A 24,966-nucleotide genomic window follows, 5' to 3' on the forward strand; every position below is an offset into this window, starting at 1 on the left:
TTGGCGTTCCTGCAAGAAGGTCTGGAGAAAGGCCTGTCGCTCAGTTCCCTTAAAGTCCAGGTAGCGGCTCTGGCTTGCTTCAGGGGCCGCCTGAAGGGTGCTTCCCTGGCTTCGCAGCCAGATGTGGTGCGCTTTCTCAAGGGAGTTAATCACCTGCGCCCTCCTCTGCACTCAGTGGTGCCTGCGTGGAATCTCAACCTGGTGCTAAGAGCATTGCAGAAGCCGCCTTTTGAACCCTTGTCGAGGGCATCTCTGAAAGACCTGACGTTGAAAGCAGTCTTTTTGGTGGCTATCACTTCAGCCAGAAGAGTTTCCGAGCTCCAGGCGCTCTCATGTCGAGAGCCCTTTCTGCAGTTCACTGAGGCAGGAGTGACTATTCGCACAGTGCCTTCCTTCCTGCCCAAGATTGTTTCTCACTTCCATGTGAATCAGCAGCTCTGTCTCCCTTCCTTTCGTAGGGAGGACTACCCAGAGGAGTACTCTGCTCTTAAATATCTGGATGTGAGACGAGTCATCATCAGATACTTGGAAGTGACCAATGAGTTCCGGAAATCGGATCATCTGTTTGTCCTGTTTGCAGGTCCTCGTAAGGGTCTGCAGGCTGCTAAGCCTACAGTGGCGAGATGGGTCAAGGAAGCCATTGCAGCGGCTTATGTGGCCGCGGGGAAGGTGCCGCCTATCCAGCTGAAGGCTCACTCCACTAGAGCTCAGGCAGCCTCGATGGCAGAGGCCGGGTCCGTCTCCTTGGAAGAGATATGCAAGGCGGCAACTTGGGCTTCGGCTCATACATTCTCCAAGCATTACCGCTTGACTGTGGCTGCACGGGCGGAGGCCCGGTTTGGAGCTTCAGTGTTGAGGTCAGGGATTTCAATGTCCCGCCCTGGGTGAGTACTGCTTCGGTACATCCCACCAGTCTATGGATTGATCAGCTTGATGATATGGAAGGTAAAATTATGTATCATACCTGATAATTTTCTTTCCATTAATCATAGCTGATCAATCCATAGCCCCTCCCAGATATCTGTACTGTTTTTATTCTGGTTGCATTTCAGGTTCAAGTTTAGTTTTCAGTTACTTCAGAAAGACTTCGTGTTCAAGTTTTTTCACTTGGATTCTTCAAGAGTTGAGACGAGTTTGTGTTACAGTGAGCTGCTGCATTCCTCTCCCCTCCGTTTTACGGGGCTGGATTGAGATTTAAATTCTGCCGGCACTCCCTCCCGCTTCGTGCGGCTGTAGGGCAGCTTTGTACCCCTCCCGCTTCGGTGGTGTTAGGGTCAGTCAGCTCCTCCCGCGGTTGCGGTTGCAGGATAAGCCAGATCCCCCCGCATCGGCGGGTGTGGTGTCCCTCCCCCGCTCCGCGGGGATGAGCTGGACGGATTCCCCTCCCCCACTTGTGTGGGGATGAGCTGGGTTAATTCCCCTCCCCCGTTTCAGCGGTGGTGAGCTGGGCAGAGTGTCCCTTCGTAGGTGTAATTCTCTAAGTGCTGAGTCCTGCGGATGGAGCTTTGGTATCGACATACTGAGGAGTTTCCGGCAGCACATGACCACATATAGGGAGGCAAAAGTTTGCTCTCTATCTCCACCTGCTGGTAGATGGACACAACCCACCAGTCTATGGATTGATCAGCTATGATTAATGGAAAGAAAATTATCAGGTATGATACATAATTTTACCTTTTTCCCTTGGGAAGAGTCCATTTTGTAGCATAAAGTTCATGTGGTTTGTTAGGTCCGTTATAAATTGTTGAGGGGCCGATTTCATGAGGTTGTTTGGGCATATATCTAATTTGCAGTGAGATTTGGCGAATCTTTTAAGCGTTTGTGATTTAGTCATCATACATACTATTAAACAACATTTAATTATCATTTTAGCATTACTTCCTAGTGATTTTTGCATGTTAAAAATATTTGAGCTATACACAGTAAAATAATGTCATTCAAACGATACAGTTGACAATGTGTCAGAATTTTGCAGTCACTGAATTCTCTAAATTCTCCACCCTCAGCTTTAACACAGGCGACGCTCTTAACAGGCTTGCCGATTAGTCCCTGTGGCAGGCTGTCCCAGATCATCTGCAGTGCTTCCTTGTGTTCGGTTTCTGTTTCATGGCGTTGTTGTTGACTTGTGCCAGCACATGACAGAAGGCAGTGGGATGGAGATCCTCCATGATACTTTGGACAGATCTGTTGCTGATGTCGAGATCAGCAGCAGTCTCACGGGTGCTTAAGTGTTGGCTGCTCTACTACTACTACTACTACTATTTAGCATTTCTATAGCGCTACAAGGCGTACGCAGCGCTGCACAAAAGACAGTCCCTGCTCTAAGAGCTTACAATCTAATAGACAAAAAATAAAGTAAGCAAATCAATTAATGTGTACAGGAAGGAGGAGAGGAGGGTAGGTGGAGGCGAGTGGTTACAAGTGGTTACGAGTCAAAAGCAATGTTAAAGAGGTGGGCTTTCAGTCTAGATTTAAAGGTGGCCAAGGATGGGGCAAGACGCAGGGGCTCAGGAAGTTTATTCCAGGCGTAGGGTGCAGTGAGACAGAAGGCGCGAAGTCTGGAGTTGGCAGTAGTGGAGAAGGGAACAGATAAGAAGGATTTATCCATGGAGCGGAGTGCACGGGAAGGGGTGTAGGGAAGGATGAGTGTGGAGAGATACTGGGGAGCAGCAGAGTGAGTACATTTATAGGTTAGTAGAAGAAGTTTGAACAGGATGCGAAAACGGATAGGGAGCCAGTGAAGCGACTTGAGGAGAGGGGTAGTATGAGTAAAGTGACCCTGGCGGAAGACGAGACGGGCAGCAGAGTTTTGAACCGATTGGAGAGGGGAGAGGTGACTAAGTGGGAGGCCAGCAAGAAGCAGATTGCAGTAGTCTAAACGAGAGGTGACAAGAGTGTGGATGAGGGTTTTGGTAGAGTGCTCGGAAAGAAAGGGGCGGATTTTACGGATGTTGTAAAGAAAGAAATGACAGGTCTTGGCGATCTGCTGGATATGAGCAGAGAAGGAGAGAGAAGAGTCAAAAATGACCCCAAGGTTTCGAGCTGAGGAGACAGGGAGAATGAGAGAGCCATCAACAGAAATAGAAAACGGGGGGAGTGGGGAGGTGGGTTTGGGGGGGAAAAATGAGAAGCTCGGTTTTGGTCATGTTTAATTTCAGGTGGCGTTGAGACATCCAGACAGCAACGTCAGACAAGCACGCTGAAACTTTGGTTTGGATGCAAGGTGAGATATCAGGGGTAGAAAGGTAGATTTGGGAGTCATCAGCATAGAGATGGTAGGAAAAGCCATGGGATGAGATTAATGAACTAAGGGAAGAAGTGTAGATAGAAAAGAGGAGGGGACCAAGAACAGAACCCTGAGGTACGCCGACAGGCAGAGGGATAGAAGTAGAAGAGGATTCACCAGAGTGAACACTAAAGGTGCGGAGGGAGAGGTAGGAAGAGAACCAGGAAAGGACAGAGCCCTGGAATCCAAGTGAGGACAGGGTATCGAGGAGTATGCTGTGATCGACAGTGTCAAAAGCAGCGGAAAGATTAAGAAGAATGAGGATGGAATAGAGACCTCTGGATTTAGCCAGTAATAGGTCATTGGTGACTTTAGTAAGCGCAGTTTCGGTTGAGTGGAGAGGGCGAAAACCAGATTGTAGTGGGTCAAGAATAGCATGTGAGGAGAGAAAATCAAGGCAGCGGTGGTGAACAAGCACGCTCAAGTAATTTGGAGAGAAAAGGGAGGAGGGAGATGGGTCGATAATTAGAGGGACAAGTAGGGTGGAGTGAAGGCTTCTTAAGGAGAGGTGTGACCACAGCATGTTTAAAGGCAGTAGGGACAGTTGCAGTGGAAAGTGAGAGCTTGAGAATGTGACAGATAAAAGGAAAAAGAGCAGGTGAGATGGCATTAAGAAGGTGGGTGGGAATGGGATCAGAGGAACAGGTGGTACAGGTGCTCTCACCTTCCTGGGAACAAATCAGGTTCTCTACACTGGCAATGTCTGTCTCTGAGTGTGCAGATTTTGGCCGACCACTGCTGGCTTTGCATCTGTCACAAAGCCAGTTTGATCAACACGCCGGCAAGTTTTTTTTACAATGCTGAGCTTTCAGTTCTCGAGATGATACATGGTCACTATCACCTTTGCTCTGAAACCTTGTTCACCCAGTGTGTCTGGATTCTCATTTTGTCTGCTACCGACACCTTGCCCTTGATTGCCGTTCAGATCCAAAATGCTTTTATGTTTCAACTGTTTTTTATTAATAAAATAAATCTGATAACAGGTGAATGATATTACAGGTACAACTTCAAGTATCAAAACCCAGAAAAAAGTTTGTAATGTTTCAAAGCACAAGGACAAACTATAATATTCTCTTAATTTTTTCCCCATTCGTCCACACCTATTGCCCACAGCTGATGGAACAGAAAGGATAATGTGGGTAGCTGTTCTTTCACCACAGATCTTTGTTTAACTGAATTCCTCACTCCCTAGTTGACCCCCACCTGGATGATATCAAAATCTAATGAACAGCCCACAAACTGAATGTCCAAAATGCTTGTAAAAGGAATTATCTGTAAATTATCATATTATCAAATAGAAATGATTTAAGTTCAAATTATTGTTTACAAAAGTCTGCGTCACTTAACAGTAAGCTGTTTTTTTTTTTTCCAAATAATGGTAGTTTTACAGTGTAAAAACTATACACTGTAAAAATCGTTGGGTTGTTATGCTAAAAAGTCTGTATTCCTTGTCATCAACAGCAGATGAATCCATTAACTGATGGGTTGTATCCGCCTACCAGAAGGTGGAGATAGAGAACACTGAAAGACACAGTGACTCTGGACGGCCAGCCCCTTCTGCCTCAGTATATCTCTTATCTCCCAGCAGGTGTGGACGTTGCTTTAGCAGCTCCTGGATTTCTGCCTGGGGAGGCTCCTGTGCTTTGCCAATAGAGCGGGGGTGTTGTGGCCAGGGGCATAGCCAGACTTCCTTGGGAGGGGGGTCCAGAGCCCGAGGGGAGGGGGCACATTTTAGCCCCCCTCCGGCGCCGCCCCTCCCCACCGCCATTGCCGGCCCCCCCACGTCTTTGCCGACCCCCTCCCACCGCGAACCCTCCCCTGCCGCCGCCTACTTTCACTTTTGCTGGCGGGGGACCCCAATCCCCGCCAGCAGACGTCAACTCTGTCCTGCTGAGAGAAAAAGTCTTCTTCCGGCTGTTGCATGCTGACGTCAGCATGCAACAGCTGGAAGAAGACTTTTTTCTCTCAGCAGGATGGAGAGGACGTCGGCTGGCGGGGATTGGGGTCCCCCACCAGCAAAAGCGAAGGTAGGTGGTGGCAGGGGTGGGTTCGCCGGGAGGGGGGTCCAGGCTGGAATCTACGGGGGCCCAGGCCCCATCAGGCCCCACGTAGCTACGCCACTGGCTGTGGCTGGTGGTGCCCACTTTGAAGGCATACTTGGTTTTGTTCCCTGTCCCTGCCTTACCCCATACCCCCATCCTCCCGGAGTCCCTCTGTTGCTGCCTGCCTCCAACTTTCCTTACAGTGTAAAAAAAAAAAGGGGGGCGCGCTTTTTCTGCGCAGCTTTTCTGAGGCTTTATCCAGAGATTCTGGTTCTGTGCCGCTCAACCGGAGTTCATTGACTCGGTCTTCTGAGGTGAGAGTGGTGCCCAGATCCTCCGGGGAGGTTCCCGTGGACCACGTTCTGTGCGGGGTAAGTTTTGGTGCAAAGCCGCCATTTTATTTCTATATTTCCATCCAGTTGGATGATGGCTGCTGAAGGAGTTAAGCGCTGCTCCTGCTGTGGTAAACGCAGGTCAGCAGTGGGGCTTTGCAGTATGTGCTTCTTAGATGCTCGTGCTAGTACGGGCATGGTGAGCGGTGATTCTTCCCGCCCGATTGAGCTGGCAGCAGGCGCCATTTTGAAAGTGCCGCATGACTAGACCCTCGCGGTGGCGGAGGAGTCTGAGTGCAGGGGGACGCCTCGTTCCGATGCTGCTAGAGGAGCTCCTTCCTCCGCTTCGCCTAATTTGGGAGCGGAGGGCCAGGGTGAGTTTTTCTCCCTTGAATTTGTGCTGCTCATGCATAAGGCCTTCATGTTAAAGAGAGCTCTGCCAGAGGTGTCTGACACTTCGTTGCAGACTGGATTCCCTCCAGGTTTTGATAGCCCAGTGTTGGCTTCTGATTTTGTGGCTTCCCCCGAGCATTGGACTGACGCTAAACGTAGACGGGTAAATTCCCCGTCTGAGTTTGGTGCCGCTCCCTCCCCCCCCCCCCCCGTGGTCAGGCTGTGGGGAGTCTGAGGGTTCTGGCAGGCCCTCATGGACGGATGATCCAGATGAGGGTGCCTGTTTGCCACAGGACTTGGATGATCCTAAAGTGGTACGGATTTTCCACTGCGACGAGCTGCCAGCGCTCATTTCTGATGCCTTGCAGGCCCTTTCTATTGACGATCCGGCCGAGGGCGATGCCTCCTCTGTTAATCCTAGGATGGCTAGTACTAAGAAGCCTTCTCGGGCTTTTCCTGTGCATGACTCCATCCAAGAACTTATTTCTGCTCAATGGTCTGACCCTGATGGGCCTTTTAAGGTTGCCAGGGCTATGGGTCAGCTTTACCCTCTGAGTGAGGATTACTTGGCTCCTTTGGGGATGCCTAAAGTTGGATGCATTGGTCACGGCTGTGACTAAAAAGACCACTCTCCTGGTGGAGGGAGGGGTCGCTTTGAAAGATATGCAGGACCGGTGGCTAGAATCTGCGTTGAAGCGGCCCTTTGAAATCTCAGGCCTTTCCTTTAAGGGCGGCTATTTGTAGTTCCTATGCAGCCCGAGCCTGCCTTTCCTGGTTACAGCACACGGTTCATCAGCCCGCGGATGGTGCGGGGTCCCTCGCTGAGGTTGGCCTGCGTATGGTCTGCCCTGTCCTTTTTGGCTGATGCCCTTTATGATCTGGTCAGAGCTTCGGCTAAACAGATATCTGTGGCTGTTTCGGCCCGCCGCCTTCTTTGGCTGCGGCATTGTGCGGCTGACATGGCCTCTAAACAAAGGCTGGTGAGGTTACCCTTTCGGGGCCTTCTGCTGTTTGGTGAGGAATTGTAGAAGATTGTTAAAGACCTAGGGGACTCTAAGTCCCAGCGGTTGCCTGAGGATAGGCCGCGGCCTTTTTTCAAAAACTCTTGTTTTTTCCTCCTCCTCCAGGCCACGTTTCCGCGAAGCTCGCAGATATCGCCCGGGGCGCTCTGCTGGGTTTTCTCAATGTGCCCGTTTTCAGCAGAGGAACTCCTTTCACTTGGACAAACGTTCCGCAGCGGCCGGGCCACGGCCAGGAGTTCAGGGGCATCCTCCACAATGATGGGACGCCGATCCACTCGTCAATTCCTGCAGTAGGATGTCGTCTTTCCCTCTTTCTTGAGGAGTGGACCAAGATTTCTTCGGATCAGTGGGTCCTGGACCTGATCAAAGAAGGTTACCGATTGAAATTTGGTGCCCCGGTGAGAGATGCCTTTATGGAGTCCCGAAGCGGCACTGCCATCAAACAGGCGGCAGTAGAGGAGACCTTGCAAGTCTTGCTGCACCTCGGGGTGGTGATTCCAGTGCCTCCTGCCGAACGCAGCTGCGGTCGCTACTCCATATATTTTGTGGTACCTTGAAAAGGCGGGTCTTTCAGACCGATCCTCGACTTACGAAGAGTCAACGAGGCCCTAAGTGTGCGTCACTTTCGCATGGAAACCCTGTGCTCCGTCATTGCGGCGGTACAGCCAGGAGAGTTTCTCACGTCTCTGGACCTAAAAGAAGCGTATTTGCATATACCTATTTGGCCCTCGCATCAGCGCTTTCTCCAGTTTGCAGTTTTGGGCCAACATTTCCAGTTTCGGGCCTTGCCTTTTGGCCTAGCCACAGCTCCCAGTACCTTTTCCAAGGTGAGGGTGGTGGTAGCTGCTTTTCTCAGGCAAGAGGGTATCAGAGTTCACCCTTATCTCGACGACTGGCCCATCAGGGCGGATTCGGCAGATGAGAGCCGACTCGCCACGACCAGAGTTTATAACGGTTCTTCAGACTCTGGGCTGGGTGATCAATTTGCCCAAAAGTCACCTGACCCCCTCTCAGTCTCTCGAGTATTTGGGGGTCAGGTTCGACACAGCCTCGGGGTTCGTCTTTCTCCCCGACCACAGGCGATGCAAGCTTCAGAATCAGGTCCGTCTGCTCCTGGGATCGATGACGACAACCATGGAGGTGGTTCCCTGGGCGAGAGCTCATATGAGGCCGCTGCAGATTGCTGTGCTCCAGCAATGGTCTCCGATTTCCCAGGAATACCAACACAGACACGTGGCTCCCTGCGACCGGCACAGTATGGATTGGTGGCTCTCCGACAGGATGCTGCGCCAGGGAATGCTGCTCGCACTTCCTTCTTGGTGCTTGGTGATAACAGATGCCAGCCTTTTGGGCTGGGGAGCTCATTGCCAGGGAAGCTATGCTGAGGGTCAGTGGACACCAGTGGAAGCGGGGTGGTCCATCAATCGCTTGTAACTGAGAGCGATATTCCAGGCTCTTCTGGTTTTCCACAAGACTCTGGAGGGGCTTCCTGTCCGTGTTCTGTCAGACAATACGACAGCGGTGGCCTACATCAATCGCCAGGGCGGCACTCAGTGCAGGGCACTGGCCGCGGAGGCTGCTCAGATTTTCCTCTGGGCCGAGCTCCACTTTCATCTGCTATTGGCAGCTCACATAGCAGGTCAGAGCAACGTGCAGGCCGATTTTCTCAGCAGACATCAAATCGACCTGGCGGAATGGGAACTGGCAGAAGTTTTTCTTCAGATTTGTGCCAAATGGGGGACTCCCGGTCTGGGTCTAATGGCGTCAAGTTGAAATGCCAAAGTCCCTCGCTTTTTCAGCAGAAGGAGAGATCCTCGCTCGGCGGGGTTAGATGCACTGGCTCAACCCTGGCCCCCGGGCCTCCTGTCTGTGTTCCCTCATTGGCCCTTGATAGGGTGAGTCCTCCTGCGGATTCGACAGCACCGAGGCTTAGTAATTCTCATCGCTCCGGATTGGCCAAGGCGTCCGTGGCATGCGGATCTCCATCAGATGCTGGTGGAGGCACCTCTCCCTTTGCCTGTGGGGCCGAACCTATTGGTTCAGGATCTGGTAACGATGGAGGACCCCTGCCAATTTGGTCTTACGGCCTGGCTCTTGAGAGGGCACAATTGAGAGATAAGGGCTACTCTAACAAGGTCATCTCTACTCTCTTGCAGGCCTGCAAGCGGTCTACCTCTGCAGCTTATGCACGGATCTGGCGCAAGTTTGAGGCGTGGTGTGTTTCAAAGGCGATCACACCCACATGGGTTACAGTCTCGCTGATACTGGACTTTTTGCAGGATGGCTTACAAAAAGGTCTGGCTTACAATTCCCTGCGAGTTGAAGTGGCAGCATTGGCATGCTTTCGAGGGAAAGTCTCTGGCTTGTCCCTTGCTGCGCATCCAGACACTGTCCGATTTCTCAGAGGGGCACTTCGGCTCCGTCCTCCCGTGCAGTCGCCGTGTCCGGCCTGGAACCTGGGGCTGGTGTTGAAGGCTCTCCAGTGTTCGCCTTTCGAGCCGCTTAGGCAGGCTTCTGAGAAGGATGTGACTCTCAAGACAGTCTTTTTGGTGGCCATGACATCGGCTAGACGCATTTCTGAGCTTCAGGCGCTTTCCTGTCAGGATCCTTTTCTGCAGTTCTCAGAGCCTGGGGTAACGGTACGGACAGTGCCTTCCTTCCTGCCTAGGGTGGTTTCAGCGTTTCACCTGAACCAACCCATTTTTCTACCTTCCTTTTCTAGGGAGGACTTTCCAGATTCCTTTGGGCAATTGCGTCTTTTGGATGTACGCAGGGCTCTGTTGCAGTATCTACAGATGTCAAATGCCTTCAGGACTTCTGATCACCTTTTTGTATTGTTGACAGGTCCTCGACGTGGGGGTCCGGCGTCTAAGGCCACTATAGCCCGTTGGCTCAGGGAAGTCATTTTTTCTGCATATCTGCTTTCAGGACGGTCTCCTCCTGAAGTGTTTAAAGTGCATTCCATGAGAGCGATTTCCTCCTCGTGGGCTGAGACGAGTGTTCTTTCTCTTCATGAGATCTGTCATGCGGCTACTTGGGCTTCTCAGCTCTCGTTTGTACGGCATTACAGGCTAGATGTTGCAGCGAAGCAGGATGCACATTTTGGTGCTCAAGTACTTGCTCACGGAGTTGCCTGTTCCCACCCTACGTAAGGAGTGCTTTTGTACATCCCATCAGTTAATGGATTCATCTGCTGTTGATGACAAGGAAGGGAAAATTAGGTTCTTACCTTGGTAATTTTCTTTCCTTTAGTCACAGCAGATGAATCCATGATCCCTCCCTGTCTGACTTTGTTTTTTGTTCAGATCTTTCATGCAGATATTGTAGCTCCTTGGGAGGAGTTGAAGACAAGTTCTCAGAGTTTCTACATACTGTTCTATTGCAGGAGGTTGAGATCGTCCCTCCTTTGTTTGGTTATTGCTCCGGTTCTGGGGCGTTTGTTCACTGTGAGAAAAGTTTGTTATGTTGCCTTTCTTACTCACTCTGCTTTGGAAATTTCATATACTGAGGCAGAAGAGGCTGGCCGTCTAGAGTCACTGTGTCTTTCAGTGTTCTCTATCTCCACCTGCTGGTAGGCGGATACAACCTATCAGTTAATGGATTTATCTGCTGTGACTAAAGGAAAGAAAATTACCAAAGTAAGAACCTAATTTTCCCACTTCACTGTGTTTAAAGATAATCTTGTTCCAATCAGCCCATTAAAAGTAGATAGTAGCAACAAATAAAGTTGTAAAATTTCACATTGAAATTCCAAGCAGTTGCTGAAAAAAACAGCAAAAAAACTGTAGGGGGTTACTTTTTTTTTTTTTTTTGCCTCACCCTGTAGATAAAGAATAAAGCTAGTAGAGGAATGGATGCTTAAAGCGAGAGTCATTATTGCAGTCAGGGAAAAATGACTAGTGTTAGAGTATATCCTAGTACTTAGGGCTCTGTTTGCTGCTTTGTATAGACAGGAGGGTGGATGGGAGATAAATGGTCTTTAATATTTCTTGAAAGAGTTCGGGATGGGTGGGGAGGGATGGGGGATTATAATTGTACACTGATTCAGTAGTTTTTGTTAACTTTTAAGCAATATATAAACATATAAAATAAATAAGTACTGAGAGCCTTGGCCTATTACTACTTAAGACCAAACTTGTGAAATAAATCACTCTGAGAATCAAACCACACACATGTTCTCTCTCTGACTTCTGTGGGGGGCACTATTGTCAAATGGGTTGTTTTTGCATACCATGACAGTAACAAACCTCACTCCTCTACAGCAGGTTATGTGGAGTTCTGTTTTAAGTCTCTCACATTTGTTCACTCAGTAGTGTCCTAGCAAGAATATGTTTTTACCAGTTGTTTAATGTTGAACCAGTTTGGCTGAGGAAGAGTAAGCAAGGGGGTAAGGACAGTGAGCAGTGCATGTTGGAATTTATTCAAAATAAGTTTTCCCGCCCCTAGAATATATGCACTCTTAATAATAAGTGCTGTTCTTTTATGTTCCCAGCTGCTTTACTGGCTTTGTGTACTGCATGTAAGCCTCTGGACATCTCATATTTCATTGTGGCAAGAAAGGGATTACAGTATTTGCATTATTGGAAGGCAGTAAAAGCTCGGATATAGAAGCAGGTTTATGATAAAGTTGGTTGATAGTATGGGGTTAATTGTGGTTGTAAGTTGGGGGGGGGGCTGTGTTTTAAGATTTTATTTGTTTATAATGGTTTTATTTTGTTGTAACTTGCTTAGGGTTGGAAATGGAAATAAATAAAATTACACATATTGGTTTGAAGGTATACATGCCCTTTGACGAATCTCTTAGTTTCTAGACTCTTCTTTTTGTATTTATTTATGTTTTTATTAATAGCCTTGAAAGGAAGAAAGCCAAAATCCATCATATTTTCTCAGTTATTGCAATAATAATTTCAAGTGACAACTTTTCAAAAATTAAAAATCACCATCCTCATAATGAACAACACTGTCTCCACTATGCCCCCCTCCAAAACAAAACCACTCTTCCCTGCTTCATAAAACCTTTTCACATTTTGGTGGTGTTCTGTTTGTTTTTCTCTTAACTTTGTCCTTGATTATGGCATCCGTGTTACTACTTTTTTCCCCCCGAGTAGCAGACTTTATAGGGTCGATATTCAGCCGGTTAACTGGCGCTGAGTGATCTTTGAGGGAATGATCAGTGGCATTTATCTGGAAAGTGCCACTACTACTACTAGCATTTATATAGCGCTACCAGACGCACGCAGCGCTGTACATTTGACATAGAGAGACAGTCCCTGCTCAAAGAGCTTACAATCTAGGTAACACAAACAGACAAGACATTACAGGCAAGGAAATTACAGGGTAAAGAAGAACAGGGGAGGAGGGCAAATGAGTAGCGGTTAGGAGCCAAAGGCAGTAGTGAAAAGGTGAGCTTTCAGCATAGATTTGAAGACAGGTAGAGATGGAGCTAGACGTATGGGTTCGGGAAGACGGTTCCAGGCATAAGGTGCCGCAAGATAAAAGGAATGAAGTCTGGAGTTAGCAGTGGAGGAGAAAGGGGATGACAAGAGAGATTTGTTCAGCGAGCGGAGTTCACGGGGAATAGTAGTAGTAGTAGGAATGTAGGGAGAGATGAGAGAGGAGAGGTAGTGAGGGGTCATAGAGTGGATGCATTTTAAAGGTCAGTAAGAGGAGTTTGAACTGTATACGGAAGTGGACAGGGAGCCAGTGAAGTGACTTGAGGAGTGGGCTAGTGTGGGCATAACGATTCTGGCGGAAAATAAATTGAGCTGCAGAATTCTGGACAGATTGGAGAGGAGAAAGATGATTGAGTGGAAGACCAGTGAGAAGTAAATTGCAATAGTCCAAGCGAGAAGTAACAAGGGTGTGAATAAGGGTTTTGGTGGCGTGTTCAGAAAGGAAGGGGCAAATTTTGCTAATGTTGAAGATAAAGAAGCGACAGGTTTTGGTGATTTGTTGAATATGAGCAAAGAAGGAGAGAGAGGAGTCTAAGATGACTCCAAGGTTACGAGCCGAGGAGACAGGGAGGACATGAGAGCCATTAACAGAGATAGAGAATGGGGGAAGAGGGGAGGAGGGTTTAGGGGGAAAAATGAGAAGTTCAGTTTTAGCCAATGCTTAATTTGAGATGGCGTTGAGACATCCAGGCAGCAATGTCAGACAAGCAGGCAGAGATTTTGTCCTGGATTAAGGTTGAGATTTCAGGGGTGGAGATGTAGATCTGAGAGTCATCAGCGTAAAGATGGTAATGAAAACCATGGGATGAGATCAGGGCACCAAGGGAGGAGGTTTAGATGGAGAAAAGGAGTGGTCCAAGGACAGCTCCACCCCTGGCATCAGTCATCAGCAGTCACTGATATGAGCAGCAGCACGCTTCTCAGCAGCAGGCAAGGGCATAGCTAACAGCGATGTAGGGGCAGCACACACTCCTCAGCAGCAGGCACAGTGGTGTCAGCAGTCCCACACGCTCCTATCTAGCAGCCTCCCCAATAGCAACCCACTGGTTCCCTAATGACCTCCTGAGAAATAGCCAATCCATATAGATGATGTGGTGCTGGATCTCTAAGGCCAGGACCAGAGTCACAACAAGTAAGTGCTGTTGGGGAGGAGGGGGAAGGAACAATATGTTGGCTGCATGGGCAGGGGAATGCTGTGATTGTTAATCACAATTAATTTTTTATATAGTAAACACGTTAAATGCGATTAATGTGCAGCTTCAATAGGCCACATGGTCTCTCTCTGATTTCATGTTTCTCTGTTTCTACCTAGTCATTTGCCCATCCCTGTCATCTACTATAATTTCCTGTTGAGTATTACATACAGGTTCTTTTTCTGTCTCTAGTGGGGTCAAAATCTAAGTGCAAGTATAGCAAAATGCAGAGTTAAAGGGGAGATGAGCACACTGCATATCTTCTCTGGTTTCAGGTTTATTAAAATTTGATATACCACACAATAAAATACAATGGGGTCCTTTTACTAAGCTGCGGTAAAATATGGCCTGTGGTAGTGTGGGCGCATGTTTTTGGAGCACGCCGGATCATTTTTTTACTGCGTCTGAGGGGAAAAGGGCATTTTTTTAATGGGCCTGGAAATGGACATGCGCTAAAATTAAAACTAGCACGCGCCTATTTACAGGCTGAGCCCTTACCGCCACCCATTGATCTAGCGGTAAAGGCTCACACGCTACATGTGAGGTAACTGGCACACGCCAACTGCCGATTACCGCTGGAAACGTCACGTGTGGTAGAAAATAAAAAGATAATTTCTACCGCCAGAATAAGCATGCACTAAATATGAAATTATTGCCAGGGTGTGTGCTAGCTTGGTGTTTTGGCGCACCCTGTATATGCATAGGCCCTACAGCAGCTTAGTAAAAGGGCCCCTTGGTGATTTACAATAATAAAACACCAAATACCTCTAACTACTAAAGCTGAAACCAGCTGTTGTGTGGGTGGTCCAGGAGTGGAGTTGGGGTGGATTCGGCACTTAACCGGATAAGTACTGATATTCGGCCCTGAACTGGTTACGTTAACTGGCCAAATGAGACTGCATAAATCCCCATACCCAGCAACACAAGATAATCTATGATCGTACTGGACAATTTATTATCCTTGACCCCATGACGCCTGAAACACTTCTACCTGTGACCATAACAAACCTTGTATTTGTTATCATCCGTAATGGCAATCGCCTTACAATACTTTGTAAGCCACATTGAGCCTGCAAATAGGTGGGAAAATGGGGGGTATAAATGTAACAAATAAAATAAATAAATAGCAGTCCTGTCTTTGGCCAGTTTAACTTTAATGGCTGAATATTGGCACATGTGGTTAAGTACTGGCAGTCTGCACATACCCGGGTATTTAATGCTGGTACCTGGACATGGCCCAGCATTGAATATCCGGCATAATTTTTGTGGCTGTGGTCAGCGTTTAAAAAAAATGCTGACTACCACCAGCTGAATATTACTTCCTATAGTTTTTCTATTTTGCATAGGAATTGTGCTATCAAAATCTATAGTCATGAGAACTCTAAATAATTATTTGTGAAATTATTTGCAAAGTGAATATGTTACTTCTCATATTTTCTTAGTGCTTACACAGGAGAGACACAGTAGGAGAATAATGCATATTTAGGGAAGTGAGGGGTTTGAGCTACAGGAAGGCCACTGTAGAGTTAGGTGGCTGAGCCAGAAGTATAGATGAAATAGTGAGGAAGAAGGGTATGGTTAGCATTCTAGCAGAGATTACAACGGAATGAGAATGGAGCAGAAGGAAGATTTAAAGTAGATACTAAGTGCCTGAGAACAAAATGTGAAAGGAAATAGGCAGCTAATGAAAACAGTGGAATAGAGAATCTTTTTCACAATATGGTTCTACAGAGTGATTTAATTTTGCTTGTTTGGATGCTGTAGTTTGAACAAGGGCTCTTTCTCTGTCTGGCAAGGGCTCTTATTGGCATAGCTAACCAGAAAAGCTGAAATGCATAGCCATGTCTTTATAGCACCATATATTACAGCCTCTATGATGCTCAGAGTACCCTTTGTTATTATGAATCAGTACAGAGCCATTAATGAAACGTGGGTCTTTTTCTGACTTTTTGTAGGTTAAGCCCAGAAGAGTGAAAATACCACACACTAAACCTGGTATCAAAATCTAGTGGGACAGTTACTAATGCAAGGCTTCCCATACAGTCACGTTTTCAGGATATCCATAGTGAATATGCATGAGATAAATTTGCATACACTGGGTTTCACATGTATGCAAGTTTATCTCATGTAACTCATTGTGGATATCCTAAAAGCCAAATTGGTTGTGAGGTCCCCAGGACTGGTTTGGGAAGTTCTGTAGTAATATATTCTTCCCACTCTGGTGGAGTTCTTAGGTATCAGACAGCTGGTGCTTCTTAATCTGCTGTCTGAATGGTGCAGGCAGAGGGTAGAAGCCAGCCTGGAATGCAGGAACTAGAAGATAGCTGGCACTCACAGAGGTATTAAGTTGTTATAAAATCTCTTTTCACGGTCTGAGTTTGTATAGCATAATGTAACTTTTGCTTTGCATTTCATGGCTTATGGTTTTTGTTTGGCTGTGTGCTAAAGTGCTTCTTTAATGAACAGAAATGTTAGCTATCACTTTGGTAAACCAGTGAGGGGACAAAGGGCTTTGTATATGAGTTATGCTTTTAAATATTATGAACTGTGCATTTAATCAAAACATTATTCTTTTGTATTAGTGGAGGGATGGCAAGAAGGAACAGACATTCTGGACTTCAAAAGAATGACTCCACTTGTCACTGAAAAGGTTTTACGAGATGCAGGAGTGCTTTCACCATTGCAAGACCAAAGAGCCCATGAAACCTCTCCCTCAAGAGTGACACATGATGAAATGACTGTTAGCCTGAAAGACTCCATTGGGACAGAAACTAGTGAAGAGTCAGGGATTATTCTGCACCATGAAATGGCTGCACTTGAGAGTGAGCCATCACATTATTCATGCCTTCATCGTGATATTTCAAATCCTCTTATAAGCTGTCCTGAATGGCAAGATGAGGAATGTGGTGATGCTCAGGCAAAGGCAGTTGAATCTAAATCAAAGGCAGCTGGTGAACCTAAACCTGAAGTAGCCAAAGCGCCTACACCTGAGGCAGTCACTGAATCAAAACCTGAGGAAGCTCATGAAGCTACACCTGAGGCAGGAATTGAATCTGCACCTGAGGAAGTCACTAAATCTAAATCTAAAATAGCTGGCGAACCTGCTCCTGAGGCAGCAGGTGAACCCTCACCGGAGGCGGCTGGTGCACCTACACCTGAGGCGGCTGGTGCACCTACACCTGAGGCGGCTGGGGCACCTACACCTGAGATGGCTGGGGCACCTACACCTGAGATGGCTGGGGCACCTACACCTGAGACAGCTGGTGCACCTACACCTGAGACGGCTGGTGCACCTACACCTGAGACGGCTGGTGCACCTACACCTGAGACGGCTGGTGCACCTACACCTGAAGCGGCTGGTGCACCTACACCCGAGGCGGCTGCTGCACCTACACCCGAGGCGGCTGCTGCACCTACACCCGAAGCGGCTGCTGCACCTACACCCGAAGCGGCTGCTGCACCTACACCCGAGGCAGCTGCTGCACCTACACCTGAGGCGGCTGCTGCACCTACACCTGAGGCGGCTGCTGCACCTACACCCGAAGCAGTTGGTGCACCTACACCTGAAGCAGCTGGTGAGCCTACACCAGAAGCAGTTGGCGCACCCTCATCTGAGGCAGTTGGCGCACCCTCATCTGTGGCAGTTGGCGCACCCTCATCTGTGACAGTTGGCGCACCCTCATCTGTGGCAGTTGGCACACCCTCATCTGTGGCAGTTGGCGCACCCTCATCTGTGGCAGTTGGCGCACCCTCATCTGTGGCAGTTGGCACACCCTCATCTGTGGCAGTTGGCGCACCCTCATCTGTGGCAGTTGGTACACCTACACCCGAGGTAGCTGGTGAAGCTAAACCTGAAGTAGCTGGTGAAGCTGCTCCTGAGGTGGCTGGTGAAGCTTTATCCAAGGCAGCTGATGAATCTAAATCTACAGCAAAGATTGAATCTAAACATGAAGCAGCTGCCGAAGTACAGGAAGGAAAATTAGAAGCTTCACAGACTGAAATTTCCAGTGACAAACAAGAACAGGAAGCAGCAAGCACTGGAGCTGAGGGTGTAACTGGTGCTGCTCAAGAAATAAGTCCAGATGCTGAAGCACCAACAGATACTGACAAAGTTATCTTGGGAGCAGAGAGAATGATTTCTAAATCGCAGTTGTCACCTGATACTGAAGTTACAAGGACAACTGACAAAACTGATGATTTTACTGAGAGAGTAGACAGAGTATTGTCTAAGACATCACAGTATACACCTGAAAGTATTTCTGAGAGAGTGGATAGAGTGCTGTCTAAGACTTCTCAGAAATCAGAGGCAATGGTTTCTAGGATTTCAGATGCTGAAGATGGGACTACTGTTGAGAAAACTGATAAGTCATCAAGGAGTTCACAGACATCAATTTCTGAAAAAGTGGATCGTGGGGTCTCCAAGACCTTCAAAGTGCTAGCAGATAATATTGCTGAGAAAATAGATAGGATGCTTTCTAAGACTTCCAATCTCACAAGTGAAAAGTCTTCAGAGAGAATGGACAGACCAGTTTCTAAGACTTCAGTCACCTCAGCTGAAAAGGTCTCAGAGAAAATAGAGCGAACGATTTCAAAATCTCCTGAGAAAATGGAGCGAACAACTTCTAAGACTCTCTCACCAGAAAAATTTCCTGAGAAAGTGGAGCGAAAGGTGTCAACTATCAGAGATGACAAGGGTTTTGAGAAAGCAGAGAGAGTGATTTCTCAAGCAACACAGTTAGGAGTTTCTCAGGTTGATGTTCTACCATCTTCTGTTCCATCAGCTGAATATACCACACCACGAGCAATAGAAGTGGTTTCTGCAGAATCAGCAGCAGACACCACAGGGAAAGCAGAAAGTGTTTCAGAAGTAGCTAAGGTTACCGCGACTTCTGTTGAACCTGCAGTAGAAAGTGTGACCCCTGAAACTGTGAGTAGTGCTTACTTACCAGCTCAAGACACTGTAGTAGCCCGAATTGTTAGGGCCACTTCAGACACTTACACTACTTTAGAGCCAAAGCTAATACAAGTTGAGCCACCACCAACTGGGTATTATGGGCAGATGGAAAGTTCTTCTAAAACCAGAATATCTGATTTTAGTAAAGGTCCTCCAACTGCCCCTGTGGTACAAGATGTTCCTGTGTGTGAAGAAGTACCTCCATGCTACATTGAACAGATTCCACAGGAAATATTAGTTCCTTCCCAGAAAGGACCAAAGCAGCCAGGAGACTATGTTAGACAGCTTCGCACAACTGCATTTCAATATCAAGGTCCACCACCAACCATGGCAGGAATGTATAGGTCACCTGCTGATTCAGCAACTTACCGTACAGCTTATAGTCAGAGTATGCCAGACATGCCCCAGTGGACACCAGATCGAGGTTTTATGGAAGATAATAGATACTACACAACTGAACCTTACACAAAAAGAGCAGAAGACATGGCTATGAGAGACCAAAGTAAGAAAATTATTGTAAATATTAATGAAAATATGAATGTTATTAGAATATTTTACATTGGTACTAAGATAAATTGCTAATGTAGGTAAACCAGATGCTAGTTTTGTTACCTTTCTGATGTGTGCTGTTCTAATTTTATCTTTGTCTCTCTAGATGAGCAGTAATTTTTAAGCTGTAATTTTTAATCTGGTTTCTTGCTAGTTGACCTCATGTCACATGATTTCTAAACTCACCAGTTTTTTTTTCACCTAAGCTCCTACTGTCATTCTTCCAGGGCTTTTTTTTTGAGGGGGTACTTGGGGAGTACTGAGTACCGGCACCTTTTCCATTGTCTGCTAAAATTGACCCATGGTCCCTAAGTTTTAATGAAAGAGCTCAGGCTCTACACATCAGTTCTGCCTTGTTAGATTCTGTGACTGGTTGCAGGGAGCCTGGCTATTGTGGGGTGGGTCCCTCAGTGATCACCCCATCCCTGAAGGATGGTCTGACATTTGAGTACCGGCACCTTTTTTGCTAGAAAAAATGCACTGCATTCTTCTAGGTTTGTCTTTTATTTTCAAACATGGTGCTTCGCTCTATTCTCTCTTTCTTCCTTGTTCCTAGCAGGCAATTCAAGACCTGTTCATACAAAATTGTAGTGTATATGGAGGTTGAAAGAAAATTAGCAATCTATAGGTCTCTTCCAATTGCCTAACATTAATCTTTAAACAATAATCCAGAGGAAGGCATACAAGAAAAATTGTGTACATCTGTTGCTAAATCTGCAGGACAGTGGGAAAAATTCTTTTAAGGACTAAATTGTGGCATTCATGTTAATTAATTTATTTCAAATACTTCTATCCTGCACAATTCTAATTACTCAGCAGCTTATAGGAAAACATTCATAATAAAAATTAAAAATACAATACTAAACTGAATACTTTTGAATGGTGGTCACATCTATGTGCAATCTGTAAATACGAAGCTGCTAATGCTATTCGCATTCGCAATATCTACCATTCTCAGAAAGTTTGCTCACCGCTAGACAGCTAATGGAATAAATCAGATGTCAATGCTAATTACATAGTAACATAGTAGATGACGGCAGAAAAAGACCCGCACGGTCCATCCAGTCTGCCCAACAAGATAAACTCATGTGTATACCTTACCTTGATTTGTACCTGTCTTTTTCAGGGCACAGACTGTATAAGTCTGGCCAGCACTATCCCCTCCTCCAAACCACCAGCCCCGCCTCCCACCACCGGCTCTGGCACAGACCTTATAAGTCTGCCCTCCACTATCTTCGCCTCCCCACCACCACCCCCTCTTCCTCCCACCGGCTCCACCACCCAATTTCGGCTAAGCTTCTGAGGATCCATTCCTTCTGCACAGGATTCCTTTATGTATATCCCACGCATGTTTGAATTCCGGTACCGTTTTCTTCTCCACCACCTCCCTCGGGAGGGCATTCCAAGCATCCACCACTCTCTCTGTGAAAAAATACTTCCTGACATTTTTCTTGAGCATGCCCCCCTTCAACCTCATTTTATGTCCTCTCGTTCTACCGCCTTCCCATCTCCTGAAAAGATTTGTTTGTGGATTAATACCTTTCAAATATTTGAACGTCTGTATCATATCACCCCTGTTCCTCCTTTCCTCCAGGGTATACATGTTCAGGTCAGCAAGTCTCTCCTCATACGTCCTGGAACGCAAATCCCATACCATTCTCGTAGCTTTTCTTTGCACCGCTTCCATTTTTTTTACTTCCTTAGCAAGGTACGGCCTCCAAAACTGAACACAATACTCCAGGTGGGGCCTCACCAACGACTTGTACAGGGGCATCAACACTTCCTTTCTTCTGCTGGTCACACCTCTCTCTATATAGCTTAGCAACCTTCTTGCTACGGCCACCGCCTTGTCACACTGTTTCGTCGCCTTTAGATCCTTGGATACTATCACCCCAAGATCTCTCTCCCCCTCAGTACATATCAGACTCTCACCGCCTAACACATACGTCTCTCGTGGGTTTCTACTCCCTAGGTGCATCACTTTGCATTTCTTCGCATTGAATTTTAATTGCCAAACCTTAGACAATTCTTCTAGCTTCCGCAGATCTTTTTTCATGTTTTCCACTCCCTCCCGGGTGTCCACTCTGTTACAAATCTTAGTATCATCCGCAAATAGGCAAACTTTACCTTCTAACCCTTCGGCAATGTCACTCACAAATATATTGAACAGAATCGGCCCCAGCACCGATCCATGAGGCACTCCACTACTCACCTTTCCCTCCGAGCGAACTCCATTTACCACCACCCTCTGTCGTCTGTCCGTCAACCAGTTCCTAATCCAGTTCACCACTTCGGGACCTATCTTCAGCTCATCAAGTTTATTTAAGAGCCTCCTGTGGGGAACTGTGTCAAAAGCTTTGCTAAAATCTAAGTAGATTATGTCCATAGCATGTCGATGATTCAATTCTGCAGTTACCCAATCAAAGAATTCAATGAGATTCGTTTGGCACGATTTCCCTCTGGTAAAACCATGTTGTCTTGGATCTTGCAACTTATTGGTTTCCAGGAAATTCACTATCCTTTCCTTCAGCATCGCTTCCATTACTTTCCCAATAACCGAGGTGAGGCTTACCGGCCTGTAGTTTCTAGCTTCTTCCCTATCGCCACTTTTGTGAAGAGGGACCACATCCGCCGTTCTCCAATCCCTCGGAACCTCTCCCGTCTCCAAGGATTTATTAAATCTTTAAGAGGACCCGCCAGAATCTCTCTGAGCTCCCTCAATATTCTGGGGTGAATCCCGTCCGGTCCCATGGCTTTGTCCACCTTTTAGCTTTCCAAGTTGTTGATGCATACTCTCTTCCGTGAACGGTGCTACATCCACTCCATTCTCAAATGTACTTTTGCCAGACCCTCGTGGTCCTTCTCCACGATTTTCTTCAGTGAAAACAGAACAAAAGTATTTATTTAGCAAATTGGCTTTCTCTTCATCATTATCTACATAGCTTAACATTATATCATCGTTGTACTAAGTTTGCTAATTTGTATGGTTATATTGTATCCACTTTGTAAATATATCTGTTTTTCATAGTGCTGTATAATTTTTCATAACAGAAAATCAATAAAAAGATCTTTAAAAAAATACTAAATTAAAACAAACCTAAAATTGATGCTCCAGAATAAAATTTATAAATTCTTCATTCAGTCTTCTCAAATTAGCTATTTGAAAATTTACTATACTTATTCAAAGGAGGGTCAAAACTTTCTATTCACCAAAAGCTTGCTGAAATAGTATAGTTTTCAGTTCTTTTTTTAAATGAGTCCACATTCTTCAATGTTTGCAAATTCACTGGTAAGTCATTCCATAGTTTGGGACCAATTACCTTAAAAATTGTAGAATGATATTCTTCTAGTCTGACTACATTGAAAGATGGAATTTTTAATAAACCAGTATTGGAGGATCTCAGAGCTCTCACAGATTGATAAATACATAAGGTTGATGCCAACATTGGTGAAACAAAATTATTCAACACTTTAAAAACCAAAAATATTAATATTAATGCCTGTTCATTTTACCTGTTGTTGCTTGTTAATTTTCCATCTGTTTTATATGGTTCACTGGTCAAATCTTGTGACAACAAACTTATTAGTTATTAGCTCTGATGTCCTGGACTGACTAAGAATCCTGATGGTTTGTGTGTTGGGTCTGTGAGTGCTTTCTAGGAACTGTGAGACCTCTGGGAGTGTGGCTCCAGTGTCCTAGAAAGCACTGGTCTGTTATAAAAAGTAGACCGATACACATATATAAAAACAAAGAAATAATTTATTCAAATCAAGATAAAAGCAGTACCCGACGTGGCCATGTTTCGCCCTCAGGCTGCGTCAGGGGTAAAACTACAAATAAAAACATAAAAATAGTGATAACATCATCTCAAGTTATGTACATACATATATATATATATATATATATATATATATATATATATAAAGTCATAACAGCAAATGATAAAATAAAGTACAATAAATACATTACACATTCAAAAGTAAAATGGAGGAGGAGATAAGACAAGCCACTTTCCAAACATATAAAAGTGTATAAAACGTTGGATGGATTTAATCAAATCTAATAATGTATCAATACATACCTAAAAATCAGGGGTGATCAACATACCCCTTCAAAAAAAGCCTAAAACAAAATTAAAAAGATATACATTAATCCCATCTTGATCAGCCCATGTATCACAAACTCTACATCTCACCAGTCAGCGCAATTAAAATTCTCATCATATCAACAATTGACTATATTTCATGGTGTAAAGCATTCAATTACTGTTATAAATCTTCTACAAATAGACCACCTTGAATCCTAAAACTTTATCAGCCTTTACTATATAACATCATCAAAAGACATGGCTGCATAAATGAAACTAACTTTCAAAAGCCATAACTCATTCTATAGTAAATATACTTATACATCTGCTTTACTCAATGCTGCCATCTCCCATAACATCACATGGATTAAAGCTGACTACTTGTCAGCAGACACTGCTCTGGATCAAAATGCAACAGCAATACTATCTGTGCTGTGGCTTCCCCCTTTTTTTTAAAGAGAAAACACTCTATTTCTCCCTCAATCACCAAACAAGCTCATTCTTACTAGATATACTTGTACATCTACTTTACTCCATGCTACCATCTCACAAACATCACATAGATTCAAGCTAGCTACTTACTGTGCTTGTTAACAGACACTGCTCTGGATCAAAGTGCAACAGCATTACCATCTGTGCTGTGGCTTGCTATTTTAAAACCTCATATCCAGGTCAAAGGTCATTACTTACTAAAAAAACGTCAAAAACTAATACCTTCACATCATTCAATTCTCAACACATACCTATTTCATAAATAGTGACAAAAAGAATAATCTATCGTAATAAACAAACTTTTAATCACTGCCAAACTGATAACATCATGACATCATAATGACAGATGTCAAGATAAGTTGTCACCTTTAACTCAAGCTTAGCTTCATTCTCACAATAGCACAATGTGTAATGACCACAAGCTATGCTTCCAACATGGTAACGCTTATATATCAAATTGGTGTCTGAAGCACTTTTAATTCAAAAAATGTGATGAATTGGACCATTTCCTTGATCCATAAATAATATAAAATAATTAAAAAAAAAATTAAAATAATTAAAAAAAAAAGAATTTGTCTATAAAAATACTGTGTAGTCATTCTCCTGATTCAGTCCAAAGGGTTTCACTGTGTTTAATTTAAAAATCATTCTTTGCTCTGCTTGTAATAGTTGCCTGTCCGTATCTCCACCTCTCCAAAATGTTTTAATTTTTAATAATACAAGGAACTTTAATTCTTCAAAAGAGTGCTTCAAGTCATATACATGTTCAACTAGTGGTTTCTCCTGTATATTTCTCTTTATAGCACTTTTATGCTCAGCAATGCGTTTGTTAAATAATTTGAGAGCGGGAGACTTGCCCAGAGGTGGTTAGGACCCAGTCAGTGGGAGGAGGCTGCTAGTGTACCTGAGCTATGCTGGGGACAGATCCTCCAGGTGGCCACAGGATTAGCCCCAGTCGGGTGACTAGGCATTTTGTGACAGACTTGGTGACAACATGGTGGGATTGTCAGGCTCACCATCTACTGAGTGGGTCAGAGTTTTTTTATTTTTTACATCTGTAACTGTCACGACTGTGGTCGTGACTCCACTTTCGGACTCACCTTGCCTTCCAGTGGTCAGCTTCAGAGGTGACTCCAGTTTGTTTTTTCCTTGCATTGTTGCC

The 24,966-nt window shown here is 45.6% G+C and overlaps 1 protein-coding gene across 1 annotated transcript in view; it reads left to right on the plus strand.

Moving 5' to 3' along the window:
• The window catches only part of CABYR (calcium binding tyrosine phosphorylation regulated), a 150,585-nt gene that overhangs the window by 29,747 nt on the left and 95,872 nt on the right, over positions 1 to 24,966 (plus strand). Inside the window, exon 4 of the mRNA XM_030188247.1 lies at positions 16,304 to 19,177. Coding sequence (XP_030044107.1) covers positions 16,304 to 19,177 — 2,874 coding nt within the window. The remainder of the gene's footprint in view (positions 1 to 16,303; positions 19,178 to 24,966) is intronic.

This window comes from Microcaecilia unicolor, chromosome 1, assembly GCF_901765095.1.
Source record: "Microcaecilia unicolor chromosome 1, aMicUni1.1, whole genome shotgun sequence".
Lineage (NCBI taxonomy): Eukaryota > Metazoa > Chordata > Amphibia > Gymnophiona > Siphonopidae > Microcaecilia > Microcaecilia unicolor.